Genomic DNA, 21865 nt, shown 5'->3' on the forward strand with positions numbered 1-21865 from the left:
CTGAGTCCTTGCTTTGCCATCAGTTCTAGCAGGTGGGGCTCCATGGCAGTCTTAAGCTGTCAAATACTGTTCAGGCCAGCCCTGCAGGCCTGGGAGTGCTGGTGCTCTGTGGGGTTCCCGGCCAGGGACCCGGGAAGCAGAGGAGGTAGCGAGGGCAGGGCAGAGAAAGCATAGACTCCTGAAACAAACAGTAGCGTTCATCCAGAAAGCTCAGCGTTCCCTGTGCCCCACATGGGCCAGGCTCTGGGTACCGTGGTGAACCAGGCAGAAGGGGGCTCTGCCCCGAGGCTGGGAGCCATGGGAGGGAGGGCCCACATTAAAAAGCAAATTGTAGGGGAAGAAGGTAGGGCGTGGATAAAGCCACAGTCCCCCACTCTTACCCTGTCCTCCCACCAGTCCAAGTACCAGGGTCCTGGCGCCCAGGGCCTGCCTGGGACAGGCTGCAGGACAGAGCAGGCAGCCTCCCTCTCTGTCTCCAGCAGCGTGGGCTCTTCTCCACTCCCCAGTTCTTCTCTCCCTCTCTGGCCAGGGGGCTCCTGAGCAGTGGGTGCCAGGACCAGTCAAGGCTTGGAATGAGGGGCTGTCTCATCCCTGAGGCCCCCCGTTCCTGCAGCAGCCTCCAGGCCTCTCCCTCCACCAGGCCTGGGTGAGGGTTGCACAGGCAACCCAAATCACAGACGTCCTCGGGGGAGGGCTGGGATGCGGGGGCTAAACCGGAAGACCAGGAATCCCCTTACTGAAGTCCGCTCAGCGCCAGGAACATCCTGCAGCTTCTACGAGAGTCCTCCCTGGGCGCTCGGTGCTCCAGGCCTGTGGGCTTTACTGGGATGACCCATCTCCAGCCTGAGCCCCTTACTGGCCGGCTAGTGGGCAGCTCCAAGTGGGGACATGGGATCGGGAAGGTAGAACTCCTTCCTGAATTAGCAGGAGCCCTCACTCTTTCCGGGACGCAGTTGAGACTGGAATTCCCCAGCCCGGAGTCGGTGCAAGACCCTCGGGAGCGTGTCCCCGCAGCCGTCGTCCCCGCTCCCGAGCTGCCACCAAGTAGCCGGGATGGAGGCAGGAGGAAAGAGGTGGCGAGGGGGGCGGCCAGAGGAGGGTGGAGCCGCCGGCGCGCCCCCTCCCTCAGGTCCACGGGCTGCGCAGCGCGGCGCGGCCGCAGAGAAGGCGGCGGGCGCACGCAGAGAGCGGCAGCAGCCTCGCTCCGGCTCGGGCTAAGGCTCGGCTCCGGCTAAGGCTCGAGCTGGACCCAGTCTGTTCCCGCTCGGCCTGGGCGCGCACCTGATGAGTAAGTGGCACTCGAGTCTTCTCCGGCCGCGACCACCAACGCAGCCACCTTCGCCGCCGAGGCGAGTCTCTGGGCTTTGTCTGCGTCCTCGCAGTTATGGCTCCGGCTGCGGCTGCGACTCCCGGGCTCGGCTCTCCTGCTCCACGGGCTGCGCGGCGCGGCGCGGGAGGCTCGGCACCCAGAGCTCCGGGAGCGCGGGGTTGGCTCCCTCCGCGCCAGGGGTGAAACTTCGCCCAAGTTTGGGTTCTGGGGGGAACCTGTTGAAGCCGGGAGTAACCCGGGACGGTACTGGGTTCAGGTTCTTAGGGCCGTGAGCGGTTCCGGCTTCAGGGTCCGCATAGACGAGCCCCTGCCCGCGCCTCCTTTCTCCAGCCTCCGCTTTCCCCCTCCCCTGGCCTTGGCTGTGTTAGGTCGTGAACAAGAAAGGCAAAAGGCAGAGGAAACAGCCTTTCATTGAAGGCCTACTACGTGCCTGGTGCTCCCAGCTTTCCAGCAGAGGCCTCTCAATCTGCCATGGCATAGGTGTTTAGGGAGAGAGAAACAGGTCAAAGGACGCCACTTTGCGAGCGGGAGGTGGTGGCCACTCTGAGCCTTCCCTGAGGAGCCACTGAGCCATTTCACCCGCAGGTGTTGTAAAGTACCAAAGGCTACAGAATTAATATTAATATTTTAGGAGGCTTGGAGAACATTTTATTAATTTGGGATAAGGTGTGCAGAGAAATTGTGAGAAGAGTCTCTGTACTGTGTGATTGGCATAACCAGGATGGCTCTTGCCATTGTATTGTAAATGAAAAGGGAAGGAAGCATGGATTCCCTGACATTCCATCACACCTGTGGGGAAAGGAGTGAATGGCTAGCCAGGTGCAGGAAGGGAAAAGCCAAAATAAACCTTTTCTTATAGCAACGAGTCATTTGCGGGCATTTGTCCCCACCGAAACTACCTCTCCTATGTAAATGTGTGTGTGACTCTGGACAGAGAGATGGCAGATAAACACTAGATAATATAGGAATGCCTTTAATATGTAAAGAGACATCTTTCTACCATTGTGTTGGCTTGTAAACTTTGTTTTCCCCAAAATGATGTATAGCTTGCAAATTGAACGTGGTCCTATCATGTTAAAGGACATATGACTATAACCAATAGTGGTAAGGGGCTCGCTCCTAATTGCAATTTTTGCTTCTGTACTTCCCACTTACAAAACTATAAAAATTAAGTAGAACAAAGGGCCGGCGCGCTCTCCCTCAGATTTCTGTCGGAGCTGCCGCCTCTTGGCCAAGCTAAACAATAAAGCTTTGGTGTGTAAACTACGGACCTTATTTCTGCCTTTCATGTTTTGGGTCCCTCCGAATTTGGATTAACATTCCCCTTCTCTCGTTCTCCCAGTGGTGCAGGGAGGCCGCTGCTGTTGGGGACTCGGGTGACTTTCAGCCTCTGGATCTAGGCCTGCACGCACCCCTTTCCGTTGTGCTTGTGGGCCCCGTCGGGTCCCAGTTCCTCTCTAACCCTGCGCCTACCCTTCCTGCAGCTGCGGCCCCGAGGGCCATGCGGAGGCCAGCCAGGAGGCCGGCGGCCGGATGCCTTCTGTAATCGAGATCGCCAAGGACTGTGGGATGGTGCCAGCAGCGCCATGGAGGCCCCATATTCGATGACTGCACACTACCATGAGTTCCAAGAGATAAAGTACGTGAGCCGGTGCTGCACGAGAGGCGGGGGCGCAGGACCTCGCTGCCCCCTCCCCCCCGTTTCCCGTTGGGCGCTGGACGGAGCGCCACCGGGGTCCGGGCCGGTCTGCCACGCTGGAACCGGCGCGAAGTGTGCCTGCTGTCCGGGCTGGTGTTTGCCGCCGGCCTCTGCGCCACCCTGGCCGCTATGCTGGCGCTCAAGTACCTGGGCCCGGACGCAGCGGGCAGCGGAGCCTGCCCCGAGGGCTGTCCGGAGCGCAAGGCCTTCGCGTGCGCCGCCCGCCTCCTGGCCGCCAACCTGGACACCAGCACAGACCCGTGTCAGGACTGCTATTCCTCTGCGTGCGGAGGCTGGCTACGGCGCCACGCCATCCCCGACGACAAGCTCACGTACGGCACCATGGTGGCCGACGGCGAGCAGAACGAGGAGCGCCCACGGCGCCTGCTGGCGCGGCCCGCGGGTGGGCCGGGTGGCGCGGCTCAGCCTAGGGTACGCGCCTTGCGCCTTCTTCCGCTCCTGCCTCGACATGCGCGAGATGGAGAGGCTTGGCCCCAGGCCCATGCTGGAGGTCATTGAGGACTGGTGGCTGGGACCTGGTGGTGCCGCCGAGCGCCCGGGAGCCGCAGCGCGCTGGGATCTCAAGCGGCTGCTGTACGAGGCGCAGGGCGGGTACAGCGCCCCGCGCGCTTCTCACTCACCGTCAGCCTGGACGACAGGAACTCCTCCCGCTACGACATCCGCGTGAGTGTTCCCGGCGCCCCAGGAACCCCTCTGGCGGGCAGGGACCGGGGGCTCGCGGCCCCGCATCCCAGAGACCCGCGCGGAAGGGGCGGGGACAGAGAAGGAGGGGGGCGTGCGCTGGCAGAGCGCGGGAGGAGGGCACAAGTACTTTCCCTCCAGTAACTGCGGTGTTTAGCGGAGCCGCGGGAGCTCCATTTTTCCAGCCCTCTGGCAGGCTGTGAGAGCACGGAGGAAGGGACGTCCTGGAGCCCTGTGGGGCTGGGGCACGCCGGATGCCGGGGCCCCAAATGCCCCTCACAGGTGGGGAAAGCGAAGGCTCGGGGTGGGGTGAGGGGTTGGGGGCGGGACCTCCTCTCTGTCAGTTCCAGGCTAGACCAGTAGGGGTGGGGGCTTCCGCGCCCTCTTCTCTGTGTAGATGGAGGGGTTATTGTCTTTGTGGCCCTAGGCTGGGACAGTGGATGTCTTACCTGTTTGGACATTTGAATGAAATTCAGTCTGTTTGCCTGAATTTGGCTTGTTGTCCTCTGACCTCTGACCCCCAACTCTCCCCCCAGATTGACTAGGATGGGCTCACCCTGCAGGAGAGGACCCTGTACTTAGCCCAGGATGAGGACAGTGAGAAGGTGTGGGAGCATGGGGTGGGATTGCAGGGCTGACGCGGCGCTCCAGGAGGCATGGACCGGCATCTAGCACTGACCCCCACCGTTGACGTGCCCGGTCCTGGTGCAGGTCCTGGCGGCGTACCGGGGGTTCATGGAGCGCCTGCTCAGTCTCCTGGATGCCGACGCCGTGGAGCAGAAGGCCCAGGAGATCCTGCAGCTGGAGCAGCAGCTGGTAATGTGAGCAGGGGAACCTCCGTGGGCTGGGGGAGGGGACCGCCAGACAGGGCTGGGTCAACCTGATCTCCACCCCAGATCACGGTGTCGGAGTACAGTGATCTCCGTCAGGACATCAGCTCCATGTACAACAAGGTGACACTGGGACAGTTGCAGAAGATCACCCCCCCCACACACACATGAGTGTGGTCTGGTCCTGGAGGGGACGGTGCTGACCCTGGAACTCCTGGGTCAGCTCCTCTCCAGGACTCCTGGGCCCTCTTGTTGTATCTCCTGAAACTCCTCCCTGTCTTCTGTGGTCCCTGCCGCACCCAGCCCCACTGTGCCCACCCATGCCCCACAGCTGCAGTGGAAGTGGCTGCTGGGCCAGACCTTCCAGGAGGACTTCTCGGAGGATGAGGAAGTGGTGCTGCTGGCCACAGACTACATGCAGCAGGTGTCCCAGCTTATCCGCTCCACATCCCGAAGGTACAGCTGCCAGTCACCCACCCAGGCCGGCCCCGCCCCTGTATCCCAGGTCATCTTCTTGGTGAGCTTTGAATTTCCACCCCCAGCTCCGTGCAGAGGCCACACTGGGGAGGCCTGTTAGGAGCACGGGAGTAGGAGTCCTCTTCCCTAAGTTCAGACGTGGCTTTCTCCACCTCCTCTGTGGAACCCTGAGCAGGGCTATGAGCTCATCTGGCGACAGGTAGGCTTGAATGGGTCTGGATATCAGAAAAAGTAAGTGTCGCCACCACTCTGTCACCCCAGGGCCATTTTGGAGAAAGCCTCCCTGCTCTCTGACCACCTTGGGGAGGAGCAGAGGCCCCTCAATGCTAGCTCTTAGGTGGGCAGTCACCAGTGCCCCTCTCCCACTCATAGCAAGGCAGAAAACGATGCTGGCCTGTGACCCACCAGCATCAGGTACTCTGCTTGGTGGCCAGAGGTGTGTCCTGCTGTGTGGGGACCCAGCCCTTCTCCCTGACTAGGCCACTCCAAGCTCTGCCCTCATGTGCCTGGAATGACCCTCCCTCCTGGGGGCCAGGACCCAGGAGATTCTGCTAGGTCCAAGCCCAGGCTCGGGAGTATGGGTGGTGCCGGTTGGTGCTCTCAGATGGCCCAAGCCTGTGAGTCTGTCTGGATACCCAGCTGCTCTACCTGGCCCTCAGGATCCTGCACAACTACCTGGTGTGGCGCGTGGTGGTGGTTCTGAGTGAGTATCTGTCACTGCCGTTTCGAGAGGTGCTGCTGCCGGGTGAGCCTGCACTCAAGCCAGCGACCTCGGGGTTTCGAACCTGGGTTCTCCATGTCCCAGTCTGATGCTCTATCCACTGTAATTTTATTAAATTGTATTCATTTTATTTTACTTTTTAAAGAGAAAAATTCATTTCACTCAATATACTTTCATTGGATGATTTCTGTATGTGCCCTGCTCTGGGATGGAACCTACAACCTTGTCATATGAATACAATGCTCCAGCCAACTGAGCTACCCAGCCAGGGCCTCCATAAGGGCATTTTGATGTGGAAAAGATGCTGATGGATTCTATACCTAGTTTAAATTAATTCGCAAGCTATAACTCTAGTGACAGATTCAAGGTTCATAATTACAGCAAAAAAAAAAAAAGTTCAAAGCTGTTTCATAATGTTAACATTTTAAAAGATAACACTGGGGAACAAAATTTTTGTTGTATCCACGAAAACACTTGTTCTTACCTAATTTGAGTATGCTGATCTCAAATCTGACAGTAGTTTTTCTCTGTAAGCTATAGTTTTTTTTTGCAATTCAAGATTTTATGTTTTTATCTTATTGTAAAATTTTCAACATTTAGTTTAACATAATGAAATAGAATGTCTTCTTGGGCATCATCTTTGTGAAAATATAATAATTTATATAATGCAGTAAATATACTAATACACTAAAAGATATAATTGCATCAGAATTTGTCTACAATTTCAAAATAGAACATATTAAAACACTTATTTTAATCATAAAATTTGCGCAAAACTTATTTAAATTCTATTCAGGCAAAAATTTGCGTTTGTAGCTCTTGCGTTTGTGTACTTGTTGAGGACAATCTCGTTTGATGTTCCAGCAGTACTCTGATCATCACTAACAGCTCTAAGATTTTCAGGAAACTTATCAAGGTGACTGCTCAGGAAGTGAATCTTAATGCTCATGTTACATCCAATGTCATGGAAAGCCAGCAGCAGTCTTTGAACCAGAAGTTCATAGTTTTCAGCTTTTTTGTTGCCAAGGAAGTTCTTTGTAACTGCCAGAAAAGACTGCCATGCTGCTTTCTCCTCCTTATTCATCTTCCTGGCAAATTCTTCATCACTTAAGAGGGTTCGAATCTGAGGTCCATTGAATACACCTGCTTTTATCTTTCGAAAGACAAGGCAGGAAAAGCAGACATAATATGTTGAAAGCATTCACTTTCTCTATTCAAAGCCTGAACAAATTGCTTCGTTAAGCCAAGTTTGATGTGAAACGGGGGAAAAATGATCCTGTCTCGATTAACTACAGGTTCATTCACAATATTTTGCATCTCTACTTCCAGAGCTTCAGGTTTCAGCCACTAATTCTGTGTCCAGTGTTTCTCCGACCTCGGCTGTCCCACAAACACAAAAAGCAAGGATACTTCGTGAAACCTCTTTGTTGTCCCAGCAGGAAATTTACCATTTTAAGATCCACACAAATGATCCAGTTATGCTCCTCATACTTCAGAAAGTCAAGGACAATTTTTACGTCATTATAATCTTCTCGCAGATGAGCTGAATAACCAATTGGAACCGCTGCATAAACATACTGTTGTGTAGGAGAACACATTTTAGATTCTGTTTAGAGCTGTCAAGAAATAGTTGCCATTCTGTTGGACTGTAAGTGGTAACACCTAGCTGGCTGAGAAGTCTACAGATATCATGACAGTAAACAAAGTGTTTGTCTTCGGGAAAAAAGTCCACAAAAATTTGTTCACGCTTCTTGAAATGGGATACTTTAGCTGACCGGTGAAGTACATTCTTTTCTTGAAGCCTGGAGGCTAATAACTCAGCTGCTTTCTTTGATAGGCCCAAATCTCTTACTAAGTCATTCAATTCGGGTTGGCTAAACTGCTGAGGGGTTAACGACTGCTTGGCATCAGAAGAAGACCCTTCAGATTCTACAACCATTTTCTCATGCATCTTATCAAAATACACTTGATCACCATGTTCACTTTCTTCGTCCTTAGAAGAAATAAAATCATTGAAAACTGGAACCAGGAGTGTCTCAGAGTGTGGGATAGGTCGTATTGCTGAAGGAATATTAGGATATGCGATCATATGCCGTTTTTTGTTGCCGATACCTTTGTATGGATAAGACAGAAATAATAGTCACTGCTGTGGTCCTTAGGTTCATGTCAAACCATGGGAATACCAAAAGGCATTCTTTTGCATTTTCCTTTTGTCCAGTCACGAAGCATTTCCTCACAATTAATCACACAATATGAGGAACCCAACTCTTGTCTTGATTGCCTAGGGGAACTTGAAAATAGGCAATATATGCATGTGCCACAAATGATGAAATATTGCGCCTCTGACGTTGAAGTGTGTAACAGCCACATATATAACAGAAGGTGTCAGGACTATTCTTACATTTAAACCTACTCAAAGAAGCCATGATTCAATCTTAAAACAAAATAAGAGGGTGTTTTTATCAGATAATAATTTTTTACATTTAAAAACAACTACAATTATGTAAAAGTGATGTTTGTAAAACATTAATTGCCTTGTGGTTATGTTCAATCCAAGGGTCATTCCCCTTTAATTCCAATTTAAAAACCAATGCATGGCATTAACTGTAACAAAAAGAAGTTAAAATTGCATGAAAACTAGACAATGCACCAAAAAATGGATTTCAGATTTGGAATCAGCGATGCAGAAATATATAGGAACAGTTCTAAAACCTCATGCAATAGAAAATGAAAAAGAAAATTGTCCCCCAGTGTAATCTGTTAACAAAACCACTGCATTGTCCTGGTATGCTTATGTTTTTCTATCTTCTTTGCCTACTTTTAAGATCTCAGCACCCAAACATTATACCTGACTTATAGTCTGTATGTAGTAGAAACCATTGAATGTTTCTTAAGTGAATAGAAAAAATGAATATGAAGGACTTTAAGAATTGTGGAGTGTAAAGTAATCACTCATAAATGTAAGGGATCATCTGTTCATTTTACTTTCTGCTCATTCGCCACAAGGCCCAGTGATTATGCCCTGTCCCACGACTGGTCACAGCTTGGTTGCGAACTCCTGGAGCCCCAAACTCCTCCAGGGGGTTGCAAGATCAGACTGTTTCTAGGACAGGGCTAAGGCACTTATTTGCTTCTTCACTGTGTCATCTGCACTGACAGTGCAGAGTAAAGATGAGTAAAACTGTTGGCTCCTTAGCGTGAATCAAGTAGAGGCACAAACTTCTGTCAGAGTCATTGTGTTCTACAGTGCCTACACTTGCAGTTAAAGAAACAAACAAACAAAAAGATGCCAGTTTCACATAAGAATTCTATTTTTACTTTTAAATTAAAAAGTTTTTTTTTTTACTCACAGTTGACTTACAATATAATATTAGTGTCAGGTGCTCAACATGGTGATTAGACATTTATATAACCTAAAAAGTGATCACCTTGTATATCCACTTAAGGATATTATTGACAAAGCAGTAAAAAAATTAATTTTATTTAACCTCAGCCATTGAACATGTTTTTATTGATATGATATTGACATGTAACATTGTATTAATTTCAGATTATAACCTGATGATTTGAGATAGTTATATATTGCCAATTACCTCCACAACAAGTCTGGTTAACATCCATTAGCACACATAGTCTATACGTCTTTTTCCTATTCTGCATGATGAAATGGGAAACACCTGAGGCAGCTCTGCTGCATACTGAAGTATGGAGGTTTCCCCAGGAAAAGTGTAAGGTTGTGATTCTGTGAGTTGAGAGCTATTTTTTTTAACTTGAAAGAACAATTAACAAATAAACTGGTTATTCAGATTTGAATTTTGGCAACTAGTTTCTCAAAATTGAGTAAATGAGCCTGTCACTTCAAGGAGAAAATTGACAATATTTGTTGATAAAATCTGAACTTTTAAACAAAAATTAATACGTGGAAAACATGTACCTGTTCCTGTGAACTAAGCAATTTTCCAATACTTAAAAGGCTTTTTCTGACAAGACTGTCAATAATATTAGCTACCGTGTAGTATTCGATGTTGTACAGTAAAATGTGTCAATATTTATAAGATCTGCATAACTCAGTGAACCCATATCCAGATGTCCAATCTTCATGGTATAAAATCATGTGTGGGTAAAAGTTCTATTTGAAGTGTAAGATGGACCAGTGGGTTTTAATGTGACAGAGTACAAAAAGTTCAGTTAATGTAGTTTTAGATTCCACATTTCAGCTATTCTTTAAGAAACTATCACTTAAGTTTTGATACAGTTTAAACAAGGAAACTTCACAATTATTTGAAATGGTTATTAAAATACTTCTCCCTTTCCCAAATATATATAATTTTTAATGGATTTTTTAGAGAGAGAGAAAGGGGAAGAGAGAAAAAGACAGAAACATCAATTTGTTTTTCCAGTTATTTATGCATTCATTGGTTGATTCTTCTGTGCCCAGACCCGGGTTTAAACCCACAACCTTGGTGTTATCAGGACAGTGATCTAACCAACTGAGCTACTTGTCCAGGGCCCCAACTGTATATTTTTATAAAGCAGGATTTTCCTTATATATTTCAACTGCAAAAGAAGAAATGCAGTAGCAGAAATGGAACTCCAGCCATCATCTTTTAAGCCAGATAATAAAGAGATTTTTTTTTTTTGTATTTTTTATGAAGCTAGAAACCGGGAGAGACAGTCAGACAGACTCCCGCATGCGCCCGACCGGGATCAACCCGGCACGCCCACCAGAGGGCGATGCTCTGCCCCTCCGGGGTGTCGCTTTGTCGAGACCATAGCCACTCTAGCGCCTGGGGCAGAGGCCAAGGAGCCATCCCCAGCGCCCGGGCCATCTTTGCTCTAATGGAGCCTCTGCTGCGGGAGGGGAAGAGAGAGACAGAGAGGAAGGAGAGGGGGAGGGGTGGAGAAGCAGATGGGCGCTTCTCCTGTGTGCCCTGGCCGGGAATCAAACCCAGGACCTCTGCACGCCAGGTCGACACTCTACCACTGAGCCAACCGGCCAGGGCCAATAAAGAGATTTTTAAAAATGTAGAACAATGTAACTTTTCTCACCAGTTTTTTGTTTTGGAAAATGTACTTATTTTTTATTTAAAATGTTATTGTGTTTGAAGTAAATTAATAGAGATATTTTTATTTCTCAGCTATATCTTCTAATATGGTAAATGTCAATAGATATAACCCACATAAGCAAACTAGAGGCATTCTGAAACCAAAACCAAGATTTGAGAATTCCTCGTCTATCTTGAGTTCTCTGCTGCTGTCCTCGCTGGTAATTGCCAGTGTTTGTTTCTTTTCTCCTTGAGTTATTTCTCTATTGCCTAGGACCTGTCTGTTACAGAATTTTTTAGAACTGACCTGCTTTTAGCTCAGTTCCATTTAGTTTACCATGTCTATTTTTAGGCTGGATTTCCTCCCTAAATTCAATATTATGTATCTAAACCACACTGAGGCTACAGATTCTGGACAATTGTTTTATATTATTTTCCCCTCTCTGATATATTGGCCTCCAGACATCTCCAGAGTACCAGAAACTGCAGGATTCCAGTTCTTGTTATGAGTCTCTTGCTCTCCATCTCGGCAGGAAAAGGAAGGAAGCAGAATACACACTGGGCTTCTGGAAGACCTTCCCTGGGAAAATGACGGTAACCATGCCAAGTGTCATGTCCTTAGCAACTGTCATCACTTTCTTCATTCCTCTCTTGTTTATGGTACTAATACTTTAATAAGCCCCTTTCTAAGGGTGGTCTGAGGACCACAGCAACGGATGTTCTCAACATCAGCACATTTCCTCATTCCTGGAACCCTTTCTGAACATGTATGTATTTCACCTTTGTTCGTTTCTATCTTCTTTAATCTCCTTTGGGTTCTAATTTTATTAAATGTTTGGATTACATGTAAATTAGGTTTAACACCAAGGTAATCTAGGACCAACAGATTTTCCTAAATGTGATTTATATATTTTCATTTTCTCTTTGCATATTAAAATAATTGATTATTTGATTTTATATTTGTTTTAAATTCCAGGACTCCTTAAGGAGACCAGAGCGTCGACTGCTGTGTGAGAGCAGTAACCGAGCCTTATCTCTGCAGCATGCTGGGAGGTTTTCCGTGTTCATTCTCTTTAATGATGCCCTAGTCCACGCCCAGGTAGGCCGGATGCCTAACCTTGAAAAAGGCACTGGAAAGTGGAGTACTATACTTACTTAATTAATTATACCATCAGTTTGTGCTAAAATCTGTTGTGATTTTAGGCCCTGGTTGGTTGGCTCAGTGGTAGAGCATTGGCCCTGCATATGGAAGTCCTGGGTTCAATTCCCGGTCAGGGCACACAGGAGAAGCAACCGTCTGCTTCACCACCCTTCCCCCTTTCCTTCTCTCTCTCATTCTGTCTCTCTTTCTCCTGCAGCCGTGGCTTGATTGGTTAGAGCATATTGGCCCCAGGTGCTGAGGATGGCTCCATGGCCTCAGCTCAGGTGCTAAAATAGCTCAGTTGCCGAGCAATGGAGAGGTGGCTCCAGATGGGCAGAACATTGCCCAGTAGGGGGTTTGCTGGGTGGATCCCAGTCACCTCGCACTTAATTAAAAAAAAATCTATTGTGATTTTGAAGAAACTATTGAATGAAAAAGAACATTCATCTTGCATTTCTGGTATGAGCCAGATTTCAGGGAATTTTTTCAGTTTATATCTTGAAAATATATATAAGCCGTGTGACAGGATCCTTGCAGCAGAGTCACCGGACCCACTGGGGTTAGCTATATCATGGGGACTGTTTGGCTGTGATGGTGGCACCCATGTGGAATTAGCCATTTGAAGCAAGTTATGCGACAGAGACCCCAGGACCTACACGGGCTTTCTCAGCTCTGTCTCTGTGTCTCTTACAGTTCTCCACACACCATGTGTTCCCTTTGGCCACGCTGTGGGCAGAGCCCCTTTCTGAAGAAGCTGGTGCTGTGTAAGTGTGCCTCCCTTCCCCATCTCCACTTTAAATCTCTCCCTGTGTTACCGGGTTGTTTCCTTAGACCAGGGGTCTCAAACTCGCGCCGTGCGGCCCGCCCACCAATTTTGTGCGGCCCGCAGACTAATCAAACTTCGTGGATTAATCTGCGGGCCAGTCTGCGGGCCGCACAAAATTGGTGGGCGGGCCGCGAGTTTGAGACCCCTGCCTTGGACATGAAAAAAAGCTCAGGGGGCCTCCCTGCTCTGCCTAATGAGCCTTACCCTTCCAGCATGTAGACAGTCACGTGGCCTGTCGTGCCCATCATGAGAGATCATAAGTGGTGGAAGGGTTTCTCTGTTGCTCACATCCCCTTATTCAACACAGAGTAAAGTAACTCTGTGTCCTTTCTCCCACTCTGGGACCCAAACCCAGGGCATGACTGCATTTATATGTAATTGACTTCTGCTTCTCTCGAAATAAGCAAGTTGCTTTTCATGGTTGAGGATTGATGTAATGACAGGTTGTCCTTACCTACTGGTATTTATCCTTATGAATGTTTTAGGAATGGCTTAAAGATAACTACATCTGAGGAGCAGTTCACTCTCATTTCATCAACACCCCAGGAAAAGGTTAGTCCATTATGATATTTTCTTTCAACCTTTGACTTAGATATTCCTGTCTCTTAGGGTAGTAAAGAGATAAAAATTGTTCTTGCTTTCTAATGATCCATGATTACGCCTGATGAAATCTTCATTAAACCAAGACTATAGAAAGACTATAGATTTTTGTTTTTTTTAACGTGACTTACTTTTAAACATATAGCAGTGAATTCTAAAAACCAATCAACATAACTTAATAAGGAAAGCATTAGAAGACATAAAAATTATTTACACCAAGGAAAGCTAGCAGGATTTAAAGCAATACTTGATGACTTATTGCCTTAGATTTATTGGCACTTTTTGGTCCTAGACTAAGTGGCTACGGGCTATAAGCCAAGCCGTGGATCAGGCTTTGAGGGGAACATCTGATCTTCCACCTTATGGAAGTGGCAGCAGTATTCAGAGGCAGGAACCACCCATATCACGCAGTGCTAAATACACTTTCTATAAGGACTCCCGCCTAAAGGATGCGACCTATGATGGACGCTGGTTTTCAGGGAAGCCTCATGGCAGGTGAAAATGTTTAAGATTTATTCCTGGGGTGAGGATGATAGTCTAATTACTGAGAAAGTAATGATTTTCTGAGACATAAATTGACATGTATTATTCTTTCCTTATGCATTTCAGAGGGGTTTTGAAGTGGTCAGATGGAAAGAGGTATTCTGGCATGTTCAGGAATGACTTGGAAGATAGGTAAGAAAATTGTGTAAAACATTAGGGTAAATTCAACTTCAGTCACAAATTATATAATTTTGTGTTCAGAGTTATTTTCAAAAGAAGTAGATTTTTCTGTTTTTCAGAAATATGTACATGCCAAGTATTAGGGCCTATAATGCAGATGTGTGAACATGAAGAGAGCTGGGAATCTAGGTTGCAGCCTTGATTTACCTAGAATACATCAATTACTTTGACAGCCATGTGGCCTCAAATTACACAGCCTTGCATCTGTTAAAATGGAAATTTTTCTATCCACTTCTCAGTTGTAAAGACTGAGAATCTTGGGCAATGTTGGTGACATTGTTGAGATGGTAGTGCCCCTGTTATACAAAGGACACACAGAAATTTTCCTTTCAGTAAATTTAAATCATCATAATTTCTGTGACATGCTGAAGGAGAAATCGGATGTGCTATGTTTTCATAATGATACTGAATGGCATTATTTTTGTATAAGCATGTCATGTTTTCTATCCCTTAAATATATTTACATGATAAATTTGTAGCAATGAAGTATTTTGTATTATGTTAGAAAAGTAATTTATTTTACTATATAAAGATTATTATATAGCTTGGGTAGGTGATATGTGTGTGATAATGTACGTTTTTGTGATATCTTTCCCTTTTACTAGAACTTTAGACTAAGAAGAGACTTTAGATAAACTGATTTACCCTCTTATTGTACAGATGAGGGAGCTGGGTACCAGGACTTCCCTGCCCAAGATGGTGTGCTAATCCGTGGCAGAGACAGGCCTAGCACACAGGTGCTCTGGTTTTCATTGGACTTGGGATAGAACATTTAATCTCTGCATAGTGGGATGTTGTCCTACTCCTGTAAGGCTGCCAAGTGGCTTAGATAATATGTAGAAACAGCTGAAACCAAGGCTCCATGTTTCCCTTTCCTCCTATGCTAAATCTGTTTGTTTTTCCCTTGTCATAATGTTTACAAGTGTATATGTACAAAAGCTGAATATGCGCAAAGGCATCTTCTGCTGTTTTTTATTCTCCTTGGCAGGTACGGAGAATACAGAATCCCAGACCCAGCCCTGAACAAAGAAGACCATTATGCGGGCCACTGGAAAGAAGGAAGAATGTGTGGTCAGAGGGTCTATAGATGATAACATTGGGAAAGTTGTTGGACTGGTGGTGCTTTGTAAAGAGTCCTGTCCATTTAAATGTTTATGTAGCCATAATTTACAAGGAGTAAATTGTGACAAACTGTGTAAAAAGTCTTCTTTTAAAGTTCAACCTCTCATCTTTCATAAGATGAAAGTTTTAGTTTATTATCTAGTTCTAAACAAATCTGTACAAACCTTATAAATCCTAACTTTCTCATAGAATCTCCTAAATGTCTTGCCTATAAATTTATATTTATTTTATGACTCTACTATGGGCAAATATATCATTCTTTCAGAGATCACTCATTTCCTTTACCTGTAAGAACAAGTGCACATTTCCCCATGTGAACACAGAATGCCACCTATGCCATCTTTCATTTCTTAACCTCAGTCATTCAAAAATGAGACTTTTGATTGGTGAAAAATAATCATGAATAATTACAATGATGTGTGAGACATGAGTATAATTATGAATTTTCTAACTGTGCTAAACTTAGCATGAGAATTCAATGTGCTTGTGATGTTTATCCATTTTTTTTAACCACAGTTATGCCTCTGGTGAAATGTTTGAAGGCTGTTTTCAAGATAACATGCGTCATGGTCATGGTCTCCTACGAAGTGGAAAATTGACTTCCTCTTCTCCCAGCATGTTCATTGGCCAGTGGGTAATGGATAAGAAAGCAGGATATGGTGTCTTTGATGATATCACAAGGTACAGTTTTCTGCTTCTAATCCCAGAGTTTAGTAGAGGGGGGAGGGGATAATGTTCCCTTACTTCTTCAAAAACAGTGATGATTTCATGAAGGCCAAGTGTCTTAATATGACAGTGTTGAGAAAAATTTTAATAAGATAGTTATCAGGCATCATTTTATTCATTTTTTGTGAACCAAACAACGGGTTACTTTTTTTTATAAGGTTAGGGCCATTCAGAATTAACATTGGTACCATTTTTCTTAAAGCTTCACACATTAAAAGCTTTTAGTGGCTCAAAGAGGCTACCAAATCTTTTAACTACTCTTCAAAGAAAAATCCTCAATACAATCAGAAGGTAATAGGAGTGAAAGGTCAGAGAGAACCTATGGAAATTCCATTTGGGGGTCACAGAATAGTATCTAAACACCTTCTGCTAAGGTTGTCCTGTCAGGGCAGATACTTGTCACCATGTCAGCAACCCAAGAATCAAACTTAGTTAAGTTCACTTAAACCTTGGGGAGGGGCATAGTTCTTTTGCCTCAATATTGACTCGGCCTGACTTTCTTTTGGGTTTAATTATATACTCTTTCCCCTTCGTGTTGTTTCATAATGTGGAATTTTTAAAAACTTGCTGTTATTACTAAACTTCATGGTTATTTAACAAGGTGTTTGTACTTATTTTTTCTTTTTAGTGGCAATTAGTAAGATTTCTCTAAGTTCAAGTAGGTGAAGCATGAGCCTTCTTGTATGATAAACCCCATTTCTTTCTTTCTTTTATTTTTGTAAGTAAACTTTTAGGTAATAAAAGAATTGTGCATAGGTTTGAGTCTACCCGTCACATCTCGAATGAAATTATTTAGAGTTAAATTGTTGCCTGACCTGTGGTGGCACAGTGGATAAAGCGTCGACCTGGAAACACAGAGGTCGCCAGTTCAAATCCCAGGGCTTGCCTGGTCAAGGCATATATGGGAGTTGATGCTTCCTGCTCCTCCCCCCTCCTCTCTATCTCTCTCTCTCTCTCTCTCCTCTCTAAAATGGATAAATAAATTTAAAAAAATAGGCTTAAATTGTTATTATTTTTTATAATGATATATTTTTAAGTTATCACAGAAACACATGATGTAGATGCAGATCTATGTTAGGTAGACTATAACATTTAATTCCTGAGAGAACATCGCTCTGAGTAAGATGCCTTTTGCTATCACAGTGTCTCACGTTTGAGGAGATGCAGCTAACTACTTGTGCTAGAAATACTGAACACATACCAACCTAGGTGATGCTTAGTATCTTCCATATGATAATTGTTTTGTCCCCACATCATCTTTATCATCATTCATTTTTCATTTCACTTCATTTCTCTTTCTATTCAGAGGGGAGAAGTATATGGGAATGTGGCAAGATGATGTGTGTCAAGGGAATGGCGTGGTAGTTACGCAGTTTGGATTATACTATGAAGGCAACTTTCACCTTAATAAAATGATGGTGAGTGGAATATTTGCATACAGTTACTATTCATTTTAAAAACTCCTATGTCCTTAAGTTTTAAGATCATCTATTTATTAAAGTTCTACTGCTTAGTACTATTTTTCTTGTCTTTTAAAATTAAGGAAGACTTTGCAGAATATGGCTGAATGTACTCTTTAAGTTACTCTGCATTTTATGTATTGTGAGCTGTGTTTTGTTGTTTTTTTCACATAGGGAAATGGAGTTTTACTTTCCGAAGATGATACTATTTATGAGGGAGAATTTTCAGATGACTGGACTCTTAGTGGAAAGGTTGGAAACTAACTTTTCTCTCCTGTAAAATACAGTATTTTACTAAATTTTTCTTGACCTTTTAAAAAGGCATAATTCATAAAGTTCACCCATTTCAATGATTTTTAGTAAATATACAGAATTATACAACTATTACTGCAATCCAAATTTGGGACATTTTATCACGTAAAAAGACTTCCATCACCATCTCCTGCCCATTTGAAGTCACATCTCATTTCCACCCCCGTAGTCCCAGAGAACCTCTAATGAACTTCATCACTCAATAAATTTGTCCTTTTAGGTCCTTTTATGTAAAGTGGAATCATACAACACGTGATCTCTCCTGTGTGGCTTCTTACACTTAGCATGCTTTTGAGCTCTTCCCGTATTACGGAATGTGCAGTACAATACTTCATTCCTTTTTGTTGCTGAATAGTATTCCAAAACCACAGTTTGTTTATCTCTTCCTCCACCAGTTAATGGGTATTCTATTATTTTGAATTTTAAACTATTATTAATAGTCTATAAATAATGGACTTCAACTTCTGGTGTGAACATATGTTTTTATTTCTCTTCAGTAGTTGCCTAAGAGTACAGTTGCTGAGTTGTATGGTAAGTTGATGTTTAACATATTAAGAAACTGTCAAATTGTTTTTCAAAGTGGCTGAATCATTTTACATTCTCATCATTAATGTATGAAGGTTCTAAATTCTCCACATCTTTGCCAATATTTTTAATTTTCTATTTACAAATATATATTTGTGCCATTCTCGAGGGTACCTCATGTTATGTTATGGTTTTAATTTCGATTTCCCTAATGACTGATGATGTCATATGTCATTAGAGCATATTTTCTTGTTCTTATTAGTGATTCATATAATATCTTCTTCAGTGAAATGTGTATTTAAACATAGTTTTTAAAATGTTATTCAGTTTAAGCAAGAAACACTACAGTTTACCCAGTCAAATATTTTGACATTTAAAGAATTGTTTATAGTTTTATTGAATTTTAATGGTGCTTTATATATTCTGGATGCAAGTCCTTAATTAGGTATAGGATTTGCAAATATTTTCTTGCAGTTTGTGGCTTATCTTATGTTGATAGATCTTTTTTTCATATATTATATTGTTTTACTATTTTTTAGTAGAGCCCTTAAAAACACAAAAATTTATTTTAATGAAGTCCAATTTATTAAATTTTTTTAAATAAATTATGCTTAAATGTCATATATAAGAAATTTTTGCCTAACTCAAGGTTGTTAAGATTTTCTTCTAAAAGTCTTATAGTTTTATTTCTCATCTTTAGGCCTGTGATTCATACTGAGGTAACTTTTGTGTATTGTATGAGTTAGAAGTCTAAACTGATTTTTTGCATGTGGGTATTTAATCGCCCAAGCAACTCTTCCCATTGAATTTTCTTGATGTCTTTGTTGAAATTAACTTATCATAAGTTTGTTTATTTTTGGACCCTGAATTATATTTATTCTATTGATCTTCATGTCTCTATACCAATACCACGCTATCTTGATTACTATCGATTTATACTGAGTTGTAAAATCAGGAAGTGTCTTTCAACTTTGTTATTTTTAATTTTAATTTATTTGAGAGAGATAGGCACATCAAGCTGCTCCTGTACATGCCCTGACCAGGGAATTGAACTGGCAAGCTCTGTGCTGCAGACCATACTCCAGCCAACTGAGCTGTATAAGCCAGGGCTTAATTTTTATTGCCTTTTGGAGAGACGGAGGGAGGGAGACAAAGGGGAAAAGGAAGGGGAAGGGAAGCATTCACTTGTTGTTCCACTCAGTTATGCATTCTGTGGTTGCTTCCCATGTGTGTCCTGACCCGGGATCAAACTCACACACTTGATTTGGGACAGCACTCTTAACCAACTGAGCTAAGTTGCCAGGGCCCAACTTTGTTATTTTTAAAAATTGTTTTGGCTATTCTGAATCCTTTGCCTTTTCATATCAACTTAGGACTGTCATGTCAAAATCGGCAATAAGCCTGCTGGGATTTTGATAGGGATGGCATCTATAGATTAATTTGGGAATTTCCATCTTAATAATATTGAATTTTCCAATTCATGAACATGGATGTCTCTCCATTTATTTAGATCTTTAATTTCTATCAGCAGTGTTTTATAGTTTTCAGTATGCATCTCTTGTATATTACTGGTTAAATTTATTCCTATATTTGTTATGTTGTTATAAAGAGAACTCTTTTCTTAATTTTACTTTTGCATTATTTATTGCTACTTTATAAAAATGCAGTTGATATTTATATTTTGTTCTTTTATCCTGAAAGCTTGCTAAACTCGTTTATTAGTTCTAGTAGAGAGTGTGTGTGTATTTCTTAGTATTTTTTGCATATAGGATCATGTTGTCTGCAAATAAAGATAATTTTACCTCTTCCTTTGCAATCTGGAAGGCTTTTTTTCTTTTTCTTGTCTGATCTCACTTGCTAGACTTTCCAGTAGAATGTTGAATAGAAGTGGTAGGAGTTGACATGTTCTCCTTGTTTTAATGCTTTTAGGGAAAAAGCATTAAATCTTTCATAATTAAGTATAACATTAGGTAAAGGTTTCTCATAGGTTAGACTGAGATAGTATCCTTCTATGCCTAGTTTTATTAGTTATTTTAAAATTAGAGGGAAAGTGTTATCTCTGTTCTTTACAACCTAGCAATAAAGACATTGGATAGGGAGGCTGGAAGAAAACAGAAAAATAAAAGCAACTAATTTTGTTGGGCTTTTGGAATAATAAGGGATTTCCTTCCTTTAATCCCATATACATTGCTGTTTATGTAATTTCTTTCAAAGTAAATTTAAAATTGTTTTGAACTTTTTTTCAGGCATGTTACTTCCAGATCCAACGTGAAAAGCTTAACTAGGCCATGGAACAGCTTGACAACTGGATGATCTGGACCGAGTGCCATAGCGCCATCTGGCGTCTTCCTGTGGTGGCAGGAAAGAAGGGTCTTGAATGCTGTGTCATTTTGGTTGTTATTTCTGAGCCTCACTAATAATGATCAGAGTTTTGCGTCTAGAAGAAAAATACAGTTTAAAGAGAGGATTGAAGAGGAGTTAGAAATCAGGTTCCACCAGCCCTTGGTCTATATTAAGTTTCCAAAATATCATACATTTACTGTTTGAATAAAGAGGATATCCCTTCTTACGGTAAAGGGTATGCCAACTACGTACATGACATAAGTCCTCAGTATAGCTTCTTACATTGAAGGAGTTGATGGATGTTTTTTGAGTTTCTGGTTTGCCTGCAGTAACCCCAGCCCCTTGCAAGGAGCGGATTGTACCTGAAACTACAGTACCGACACTCTGCCTTCCTGAATTCCTTGCAGTCCTGTGTGCATCATGCTTCTTGGCTGAGAGAGGAGAAAGAACTTTTAAACTGCAGTTTTAACATTTTCTACGCTTTTCCACCAGGATAATCATCATGGGAGAGGTTCAATATAACAACCAACAAATCGCAACCCCAAACACACAACGCATCTAAATACTGTAGGAGTAACCTGTCTCCTGAGTAAAAGAACACAGGAATTTTGTTCTTGGTTTCCGTACAGTGTGACGGAGCGAATACACTGGAATTCAAACGCTGACTGAGCTGCTAGGGATCCGCATTGGCTCACGTGCAGACGCTGCATGCCGAGGCCTGTGAGTGAGAGCGGAGGAGCTTGTGCGTGCAGGCAGTGTTTTAGAGCAAGACAGAAGACTCGGAGATGGGGAAGGAAGAGCTGCCTCCGTCCCGGACTTAGAGTTGTGGCTCTTCCTGTACCCGCATTGAACTCACAGAGGGGAAGAAAAGGAAACAAGCTTTGGCTCTTCCCATCTCAAAAGTATTGTGACACTTCGACGTTTTAGTGTGTTGTTTTGGTTTTTTTTTTTAATGTCCAATTGTAAGCGGTTGTTTATATTGTACAAGTAACACTTGTAACTGATCTGAATAACATAGGTGCTCTTCCTCATCTCATCTGCACACATGGTGAGCATGCGGAGTGTCCTCCTGATCCATGTTAACATCAGCAGGTGTTAATCAATGTTGAAAAAGGATTATGGTTTCTGCTCTACTTTATAATCACGACACATGTTTATTAAAATATTATTTTGGAATGTTGGCTGTGATGTAACAGCAATTTTTATTTAAAAAGACATTCACCTTTACGAGGTTGTTTTAATTGCAAAAGAAATGCCGCAAGATACCTAAAAATTTAAAAGAA

General features: G+C 43.7%; 2 protein-coding genes and 1 long non-coding RNA gene across 3 annotated transcripts; all 3 read left to right on the top strand.

Annotated features, from left to right (window-relative positions):
* The first annotated feature begins 1977 nt into the window (after positions 1-1977).
* On the top strand, positions 1978-5138 carry LOC136306447 (endothelin-converting enzyme-like 1). The gene is made up of 3 exons (XM_066233024.1): positions 1978-3713; positions 4443-4547; positions 4865-5138. The coding sequence occupies exons 1-3, from the start codon at positions 2917-2919 to the stop codon at positions 5136-5138; spliced, it is 1176 nt and encodes a 391-aa protein (XP_066089121.1). The 5' UTR covers positions 1978-2916.
* A 6133-nt stretch (positions 5139-11271) lies between these two features.
* LOC136306197 (uncharacterized) lies at positions 11272-13278 on the top strand. Its single transcript, XR_010725619.1, has 4 exons — positions 11272-11398; positions 11781-11903; positions 12639-12709; positions 13257-13278. It is a non-coding gene; the product is annotated as an uncharacterized lncRNA (long non-coding RNA).
* A 2008-nt stretch (positions 13279-15286) lies between these two features.
* Positions 15287-21757, top strand: LOC136338056 (alsin-like). The gene is made up of 4 exons (XM_066280022.1): positions 15287-15897; positions 17249-17360; positions 17577-17654; positions 20486-21757. Exons 1-4 carry the CDS (start codon positions 15749-15751, stop codon positions 20522-20524), a joined length of 378 nt encoding a protein of 125 aa, XP_066136119.1. The 5' UTR covers positions 15287-15748; the 3' UTR covers positions 20525-21757.
* Positions 21758-21865: the final 108 nt, after the last annotated feature.

The sequence above is a fragment of the Saccopteryx bilineata genome, chromosome 5 (genome assembly GCF_036850765.1).
Source record: "Saccopteryx bilineata isolate mSacBil1 chromosome 5, mSacBil1_pri_phased_curated, whole genome shotgun sequence".
In the NCBI taxonomy this organism is placed as follows: Eukaryota; Metazoa; Chordata; class Mammalia; order Chiroptera; family Emballonuridae; genus Saccopteryx; species Saccopteryx bilineata.